Source organism: Olea europaea, unplaced genomic scaffold, assembly GCF_002742605.1.
Source record: "Olea europaea var. sylvestris unplaced genomic scaffold, O_europaea_v1 scaffold492, whole genome shotgun sequence".
In the NCBI taxonomy this organism is placed as follows: domain Eukaryota; kingdom Viridiplantae; phylum Streptophyta; class Magnoliopsida; order Lamiales; family Oleaceae; genus Olea; species Olea europaea.
The window spans coordinates 240,917-250,871 of NW_019263235.1; the positions used below are offsets into that span (position 1 = coordinate 240,917).

The 9,955-nt window shown below is 32.2% G+C and overlaps 2 protein-coding genes across 2 annotated transcripts in view; both read left to right on the forward strand.

Moving 5' to 3' along the window:
- Nucleotides 1–457: 457 nt before the first annotated feature.
- On the forward strand, nucleotides 458–4,593 carry LOC111388441 (caffeoylshikimate esterase-like). Its single transcript, XM_023013143.1, has 8 exons — nucleotides 458–612; nucleotides 702–734; nucleotides 820–946; nucleotides 1,050–1,196; nucleotides 2,305–2,435; nucleotides 3,062–3,199; nucleotides 3,794–3,892; nucleotides 4,207–4,593. Exons 1-8 carry the CDS (start codon nucleotides 610–612, stop codon nucleotides 4,504–4,506), a joined length of 978 nt encoding a protein of 325 aa, XP_022868911.1. The 5' UTR covers nucleotides 458–609; the 3' UTR covers nucleotides 4,507–4,593.
- A 4,237-nt stretch (nucleotides 4,594–8,830) lies between these two features.
- Nucleotides 8,831–9,955, forward strand: part of LOC111388424 (kinesin-like protein KIN-5C) — a 9,187-nt gene continuing 8,062 nt past the window's right edge. Inside the window, exons 1-2 of the mRNA XM_023013121.1 lie at nucleotides 8,831–9,056; nucleotides 9,221–9,350. Of these exons, the coding sequence (XP_022868889.1) occupies nucleotides 8,998–9,056; nucleotides 9,221–9,350 (189 nt within the window). The 5' untranslated portion in view covers nucleotides 8,831–8,997. The remainder of the gene's footprint in view (nucleotides 9,057–9,220; nucleotides 9,351–9,955) is intronic.

Below are 9,955 nucleotides of genomic sequence, written 5' to 3' on the forward strand. Positions count from 1 at the left end.
TGGTCCGTGGGTTATTGATGACGAAATTTGGACATTCCAACTAAGGAAATTTAATAATAAAAATATATTTACTATTGGGATCTGGGGTTATTGATGACGAAATTAGGACATTCCAACTTTGGAAATTTAATAAAAATATATTTAAGACTTGTTCGGTAGTGATTATAAAAATTGATTTTTTGATCATTAGAGAGAAAAAGTGGGTCCCGTCCGAGAGTGAAGAAGTCAAAAATGACGATTTAAATAGTGAAATAACGATAAAAAAATTGATTTTTTTGAATAGAAAATTGTTATCAAACGGGGCTTACAACGTGGCTTGTCCAGTTGGCGAATTCTGAAAGGACAATGGTTCCCTTCCAAATTTTGTCTTCGCGAGTTGTAAAATTCTTGGCCAACCATTCCTATGATAAATAGCAATCAATATTGAACCTTTTACACAGTCCAATTCCAAGTCCTTTTCAAGATTTTTTTCCAAGATTTTTTCCTTATATTTTTCAACAATAATTTTGTTTGTTGCCCAAGATTATCTTAATAAACCCTCTTTCTTCTTCTTCATCATCATCTTCTTCTTCCCTCTTTTCTTGAACAATCTTAAAGAGAATCCCTTTCATGGTAAGCATTGCTCCTTCGAAAAATAAGATTTAGTTCGTCGTTATAGTCTGCTAATACATTTTATTGGTTTTATTTATGAATCTTTACAGGCGACTAAAGATGGCAGTATCAAATTTGAAGAGGTTTAACCTATTTTTTTCATAAATTCTCATAAAATTTATGCATGATTTTATATATCATGATATAAGTTTAATAATTATCTTTCAGGAATATATAGTGAATTCTCGAGGAGTAAAACTTTTCACATGTAGATGGGTGCCTGAAAATTCCCAGCCAAAAGCCTTGATCTTCTTGTGCCATGGATATGCATTGGAGAGCAGCATCTCCATGAAAGGTGAATATTCGTATGCATAAAATTTACACAGTCTAGTCGTGTCCAATATTGAGTTTGAATTTGATCTTGATGTCGATATTACCTTGGATGATTTTGTGATTAGGTTGTGCTATTCGGCTTGTGAATGCTGGTTATGAAGTTCATGGTATAGACTATGAAGGGCATGGAAAATCATCTGGTCTACTTGGTTACATCCCTAGTTTTGATAATCTCGTCGATGACTGCTCCGAACACTTCACAAATATTTGCGGTAAATAAATTTAACACAATTTATACATCAACATGTTGATAGGGTATAATTTGTTAAGTTGTGGAGTCTAATTATTATCGTGGAATTGGTTGTGGATCGACCTCAATGGTGAGGTTGCCATTGGGGTTGGAAAGGGGACAGGCAGCCCTCCATTCACTGAATGAAAATCAGATTCTAGCAAAATTCTATGAAATTAGAGTCCTTATGAAAATTGATTTTGCCATAATTTATCTTATAAATAAAAAGCAGTTCTTAGACTTTATGTATTATCATCAAATAGATAGAGAAATGTTAGATGAGATAGAATTGATAATTTCTCTTGTAAAATTTATTTATTTATTATTATTATTTTTTATCATAGTGAATTACTTAGTGACGGGAAAGGAAGTAGTCTCACATTGAGGTCAACCTCTATAAATTTTGTGTGTTCTTGATTTTTTTTTAATTGATTATTTTTGGTAGAATAGAATTAGAGTTATTAATTCTTATTAGAATTCAATATACCAAGCCCTCATTTGAAGCATGTTATAATGACATTTTTTTCAAATCTCATTATTCTACCATGAAAGAATCAAAACAAAAAAAATACAAAAGGTCATTGTCTTGTCATACTTCAATTTCCCATTATTGTACCGCTGAAAATACGTTGGACAAAATTATCTTCAACTACTATACAATTGATGCAATGCTCTACAAGAACATGTTAAGGGCAGTTTGAGAAATTTAACTTAAACATCCATTGAAAAGTTAAGACAAATGTCTGACTGTAGCAAGATATACAGGCGTGGAGACCACAAATTCTGGAAATAAGAAGAATAATTCTACAAATAATGAGGGCCAAACGGATGCCAAATGTATCATTATTGAAGTCCTAATAGGATCGGAAAAATTCCCGTCCAAGTCAATCTTCGAACTATGATGATACCGTGTAATCCCATCAACTTTATTTAAAATAACATTATTAATTGAATAGTTGGTTAATTTAAAGAAGAATTTCTCCATGACCAGCTCACCATTTGACCAACGTGGATGGCGTATTAGAAGAGTTAAATTAATTTTTATATTTATGAATATTAATGGGTTTGACTTTGACTTTTCATGAATGCAGAGAAGGAGGAGAATGTGAAAAGAATGAGGATTATAATGGGAGAATCAATGGGAGGGGCTGTTGTTCTACGTTTACACAGGAAGAAACCTAATTATTGGGACGGTGGCGTCCTCGTAGCACCAATGTGTAAGGTGATTGAACATTATTTAACGTGCCCGTTTATGTGTATGTCACAATTTAATTTACGTTTTCCAATCAAAGGTGTAATAAATGTGTAATTTTTCACAAATCGGTGAGACATACCACTTTTTATAATATAGATATTTTGAAATTGTTCATGTCGTTTGGCACTGTTTTTAATCGGCAAAACCTACTTTGTATCCAAATGTTTCGTAGTATCCCTAAATATTATTTACTTATTCATAATTTATATCTATCTATTTATAAATCAATTATAAACACTCCCAAATATTCTTCATATATACTTAAACTAGCAAAGTCTAAAAGAACCTTTAGGAAATTAATTTTTTCTTTTTTTTGGAATGCATTAATCATATTAGTAAAGAAAAAGGACGCATTGTTCAGCAACTATGCATCGAGACGAGATTTTCACACTTAATATATAGAGCCTGTTTGATATAATTTCTTGAGAATAGATTTTGTGAAAAGAAATTTTTTTTTAGAACGTGTGATTAAAAAATTAAAAAAGTTATAGGGTCACGTACAAAATTAATTTATTAAGAGAATGTATAATTTGAAAATAAATTTAAAAGAAAATCGACTTATTCACATGGATTTTTTTTATGTCACCATGCAGATTGCAGAAGATATGAGACCAAGTCCATTGGCGATCAAAGTGTTAACTATGCTCACCAACGTGCTCCCAACATGGAAACTTACCCCAACTCAAGATATCGTGGACCTCGCCTTCAGAGATCCTCAAGTGAGAAAGGAGGTAATTTTTCTTTTCATTTATTTATTTTGTAGAGATTGAAGACACGTGCCCCTGTTTCATGGAGATTAAAATCAGATTTTAATTTAAGCAAAGTCAAACAATAAATTTTAACCATATAATTTACGATCTTACAATTTTTCAACCACACGTTTCAAATTTTTTTATCAAGATCAATTAAAAATTTAATTTTAGTCCTTACCAAACAGGGATTAAAAGTTTATGAAATGTATTATTGAAAAGTAGTAGATCCCATCAATTATACAGTTAAATTTAATTGTTGTCTTTAATTTAGACTACCAAAAAGGAATATGTTATCTTTCTGGTTATGAATATAGTCCACCTAATGTTTCTTTATAGCTCGTATCAAATTCGTATAAAGGAGTAGGGATACGAAGCGATAATAGCCAACGTAAAACCTTTCACCTTCTTTCAAGAATAATACTATTTGTAAGCGCTAATAAACAAAAATCTTTGCGTGTGAAGTTAATGCCACATTCTCCAATTAGTATTTTCTTTTTTCTTTTCAAGAAACGAGCAAGAAAATAACTTTTCTGCTCTTTCACATATTTACTTGGTGCCCCAATAATCTTATAGATTAGATCCAATCCATATGCCTACAAAGGTCGGCCTCGTCTTCAAACTAGCTACCAACTATACAATGCCAGCCTGGATTTGGAGAAAAGACTTGAAGAGGTAAGTTCGTCTAACAAGACAAGTAACACAATTTTTAGATATGTTTGATATGATCAACTTGACATGATTAAATCTTGTGTAATTGTGGCCATTTCGGTGTGTTGAACATTTCCTCCATTTCTTTTCCATTATTTGCCCATTAAAATGAAAAATATGATCTTTATCTATCACATCAAGCCACCACATTTGACTTTTTATTTCTTGTGTAGGGCCCATAACGACTATATTTTCCATTCTTATTTTTACATTAATATGTACTAAACATGGCCTTAAGTGGTGTACACATTAACACATTTCATTCTCGTATGATATAGGTTTCATTTCCATTCTTGATTCTGCATGGAGAAGATGACAAGGTGACCGATCCATCGGTGAGTAAAATTTTGTATGAGTCAGCTCGAAGTGAAGACAAGACCTTCAAGCTGTATCCGGGCATGTGGCATTCTCTTTCCTATGGCGAGTTACCGGAGAACCTCGATATTGTTTTTTCTGACACTATCTCATGGTTGAACGAGAAGGTTTCCTCGGGTAATTCGAGGATTGAAGAGGAACAGAAACTTGCAAATGATCACAATGCACTTAAGAAACCCGAATCCAGCAAGAACGAAAGTTAATTTCCTTGACTCCATTCTTGGATTATCACGTTTCGTTATGCTAATGTTTGTGCAGCAATGTAGCTCCTGTACAATGTAAATAAAAAAGAAAAAAAAAAAAACATTGTAATAATGTTGCTTATCCAATTGTAATCAATCTTAAAAAAAAAAAAAAAAAAAAAAAACATTGTAATAATGTTGCTTATCCAATTGTAATCAATCTTAAAAAAAAAAAAAAGAAAAAAAGAAAAAAAAAGTTAATGCATGACTTCCAGTATTTTTTTCCTAATATTTTATTTACAATACTATAATTTTAAGTTATATTTTATTTGGGAAGTGTTTATTAACGATTTTGTTTAAATCAAACATGCCTGGACTAAGTTTGATTTTATCGTAGCCCTCGTTTGAATCTCATTAAATTTCATTATATTACGCTTTGGTATGGCCCCCAATTTTTGTAGAAATGAAAATAGAGTGGAATAGTGTTTTTTTGAAAAATGAGTAGTTGAAAAAGAATGAAAAATTTTCGATTTACATTTAATATTATTTTATGAAAAATTGTGTGGTTGAAAATAAAAAATAAAAAATGAAATGTAATAGAATGAAAATTAATAGTAGCCAAACGGGGGCTACATTCCATTTCCTCTCTCTTCTATTTTCAACTATTAAATTTTCCATAAAATAATATTACACGTAACAGAAAAACTTTTCCCACATTTTCAACCACTTATTTAAAAAAAAAAAACATTATTCCATTTATTTTCATTTACAAAAGATGGGGTCAAACGGGTGCGTAGATTGATTCGGACTGGGCACATCCATTATTACAATCCTAGAGTCTGTTTTGGAGTGATTTTCCTTCAAAAAATTGTTTTTTTTACCGCTATTTCACAATTTCAACCGTCATATTTGACTTATTCTTTCACAAGTGGACTCCACTTTTCTCTTAACGGTAAAAAAATTAATTCTCAAAATCAATCCCAAACAGGTTCCTAGACCACATAAAGTCAAAGGAATTTGTAGGAGGGTAGCCCTTGCATTTATGAGTAAAACAACAAGCTTGTGTTTGCTTTTGGATAATTGGCACAAAACATCCATATTTAACAAGTTTATTGTGGAAAACGTCTTCACATTCCATTTTTTCTCATTTTGCTCTCATTTCAACCTTTCTTTATGATGTACATCATTTTCACCAATTTTTAATATAAAATGACCAATATATTATTCTATTTAAATAAAACAAAAACAAAAAGAAATGAAAAATAAAGAATAAATTGCAATCATACTCCTGAACTTTTAAAAAAGTGCAAATCAGTCCAGAAACCTTAATAAAACATTAAAAATGAAAATAAAAATAAAAATAAAAATATCTCCTCTTTCGACTCCTGCTCTCAATCCACTCAAATTATCACCTAAACGCTTCAAGTTACTAGAATAATCGCCCAGTGTTCCTTCACCTCGATTCTTCTTCAATTTTTCCATATTACTCAATGATTGAAAATTATAACCCAGACCCAACAGATTATCAGGATCATCCTTAAATTCTTCAATACTCAAATTCTTAATCAAGTTGCCAATATCCCGAGAATTATTATTAAATTCAGCGTTTTCAAGCAATGTAGGCAATCCACCAACTAACGTAGAGTCTAAGAACCCATTAGAAATTATATTGGGGGATTGGTTTTTCCATGATTTTAGATCCTCCGAAACTGTCTTGAGCAAATAGATGAGATTCCATTTGTTCTTTACGCTTCTAGGCTCTGATTTCAGTGAAAATTTGGAGTAAAGGTCAGCAAAAGTAAGGGCTTCGGAGGACTTACCAGCGGTAACAAGGTGGCATTTGATGGACTCCACCATAGAGGATTCGTTAGAAACTATCGATGGGGTCGTGCGGCTTGAGAGAATGCGAAGAGAGTATTTAAGAGCTTGATTGTATTTCTGTCTAGTGGGAACTGTAAGAATTGGGGTTTAGAGCATTATAGAGTAAGCGATGCACTAGATCTTTTTTTGGCTTTTCCTATATCCAGTCTTCATCTCCCTGCCATGAAATTCAAGAGGCTGTCAAGCTTTTAACTGCTAAATCCTTAAAAAAAGGAGAGGTCATAAATCCCATTTCAGAATCTACGTAAGTTATCACTTGCTTTGAGCTTTTGTGGTGGTTGTTGAGGTTGAGGCCGGTGGTGGAGTGGGGGAGCTTTTGTGGAAGAAGGTGACGGCTTTTTTGAAATTTGGACTCATTTGTAGTTTTCAAAAATTTGGGCCTATGGGTGCAATTTTCCTTTTTTTTGTTTTATATAAATAGGAGGGTATTTTGGTCATTTTAAATTAAAAATTGGTAAAAAGGACGTTCAGCGCAAATAAAGGTTGAAATGAGGGCAAAAATATAAAAAATTAAAGGTGGGAATGTTTTCCACAATGAACTTGATAGATTACCCTTTGCTTTTTGTTAAAACTAAATTTATTTTTTTCATTTTACAGATTTTGATAAAAGTTAATAAAATATATAGTTAAAAAATTAATATAGTTTTAAATCCAATGAAATATATGTTCGAAAATAAATTTGGAGGAAAAAAGAGTGAAAAAAAACATTTCACCACATTATGTGTATGTATACTAATCAGTAAGTTGTGATGTATATGTAGTACAACCATTTAAAAACTGCAAATAGGGGCTAAAAATGCTAATGAAGTAATTTTCGTAAATTTTACTGGAAAAATTTTATGAGTAAGAGTTTAAGTATATACATTTCAAAATCAAGAAAACAAGTAATTTCAGAATTTTTTATTACAATTTATTTATGATTTTAGTTAATTAATTATTTTATTAATTAAATAGGTTTAGGTCACAGATTTATACAATTTGATCACAAATTAGAAATTTTATTTCACATATTATTTTAAGATCATAGTTCATAAATTTTGTAGATTACAATTTGTTCATCGATTACAAATAAAAAAATTAATTAGTCACGAATTAATTTTTAGTTACACTTATCAATTTATTGATCACAAATCAAAATTTTTACAGGTCACAGATTATTAATCGATCGCAAAGTCAAAAATTTTATTAGTTACAACTCATTTATTCATTGAAAATTAGTATATTAATTGGTTATGATTAACTTTTCGATCACAATTTAATCAATTGTGAGTCACAATCACAATTTTCAACTAATTTATTGGTCACAAACACAGCATAACACTACCTGCACCATCTCCCCAAGTCCATTATATCCTCCATCTCTACTGGCACCTAGACCTACATTTCCATACACCACAACCGCCACCAACTAAAAAAAAAAAAAAAAAAAGAGAGAGAAAAAAAAAACCCAAACAAGCCGGTGTCAATTTACCTATACCTCAAAACACCACAACAGCTACTAACAATAACAATCAACGCCACTGCCACCTCAATACACTGCAAATCTAATTAAGGCACCGTTTGTGGCCCTTTAAGTTCAAAAATTGGAGTATGGAACAGTGGATGATGTTGAAATGTATGGTTAAAAAAAGAAAAAGTTTTTGATATATGTGTAATATTATTTTAATGGAGAACATATGGTTGAAAATGAATATTGTTGAAAAAATAATGTAATAGAATGTGGGAGAATGGTTAACAAACAATGGCTAAAAACTCTCATTACCACAAAATCAAAGAAGAAAGAAAAAAGTTGGCAGCTGGAAGGCCTCTAACGGGTGATCTGATTTGAACGAGCGATAAACGCTTGGCTACGCCAATCTTGCAGTCAACGCTGCTGCAAGTGAGCGGTGAACGCTCAGCTGTGTCGATCTTGTATTCGTAGTGCCAATTCCCTTCGCATAGCAAAAGAGAAGATGGGATAGGTGGAGGAGCGGCATCGATCCTCTCCTTGTAGCATACCATTCATTGGTAGCAAAAACAGATCTATTAATTGGTTACCCTTTGCAATCCTTTTGCCTTTTTCTTTCCAAGCAGAGTTGTATATTATTGGGGTATTCGCACTCAAATTTACTCACTTTAATTTCATTGATTAGGTGAGCCGCACTATTCCAATTATCGTGTGAGAGAAGGGGGAAGATGGGAGAGGAAGAGAGAGGAATAATATTATGGTTTGGTTTATGGAGGTGAATATTTTATAATGTATATATCAATATTAGAATTATTAGTAAAACATCTGATTTTAAAATTGTGAATTTTTAAAGTAGGGAATTGCGTAATTTCCACAATTTTACTAGCCGATAAGGCTACTAGTTTATTGGACCATTGATATTACCCGTCAACCCAAGTTGCGGCCCGTATTATTAATGGGTCCAGTTAGAACCGTCCGATTCGAATTTCTATATTCAGTCGAACGGCAGATCAAAATCAGAAAAGGGAAGAGAGAGAAATTTCAAATCTCACTTTCATCCCGCTCCAATTTTCATTTTCATTTCGATTTCCCACACAAACACACACTCAGCGAGTGAGTTTTTGATAATTGTAATTCCGACAATCGAATCAAACTCACTCTTTCGTACATACACACAGGCAAAAATGTCAAGTCGACACGAGAAAGAGAAGGGCGTGAATGTCCAGGTTCTTCTCCGTTGTAGGTAAATGCTTTTATTTTAATGATGTTAGGGTTATTTTTGTTTAACGATGTTCGGTTTTACTCTTTGGTTATTCTTTCTGAAATATAAATATCTAAACTTGTTTGAATTTCAAAGTCTCCTTTTCTGGGTTTTTTCGATGGTTATTAAATATTGGAAATTTGCAGGCCGTTTAGTGGTGATGAATTGCGTAACAAGGCGCCAGAAGTGGTGACTTGTAATGAGTACCAGCGAGAGGTTTCAGTATCGCAGAGTATTGCTGGCAAGCACTTTGATAGGGTCTTTACATTCGACAAGGTAATCTTAACAAATTAATTTAAAATCTTAATTGAAACGATTTTGAGTTCTTTTATATCCTTTTTCTTATGTATTTTAAAAATATGAAGCCTTTTTTTTTTTTTTGGGGGGGGGGGGAATTATTATTAGAGGCTAGATGCGTTAATTAATAAAAAGTTGACGATAAAAATTCAATAAAAAGGTCAAAAAGATGAGTGCTATAATAATACTTAGGACAATAAGTAAAATTAGAATATCATAAGATAAATAGAAGAAGTGATTCAATTTTGTCTCAATTCACGTGTTATTGTTCTTGCACGCTTTTATCAACGATAATTATGGATAGTCAAGTTGCAGGACACATAGGCCATAGCTCTGTTGTTTTTAGAGTTTGACGTTACTCCTTCGAAACCAATTCAACAGAATCACCTGAATGTAAAGAAATGATCAACAAGATCCAAAAAGTAATTCGAGCCCACCGACTTCACGATATTTCTTTAAAACGAATTTGCTGCCTTCAATGGTGCAAAAGGCGTCCAGCAATCGTTTTTCAAGATAGAACGAATTTTCGTCTCCTACGGAAGAAGCACTGCAATTTGCAGGAGTTCCAACGAACTCAACGAAGT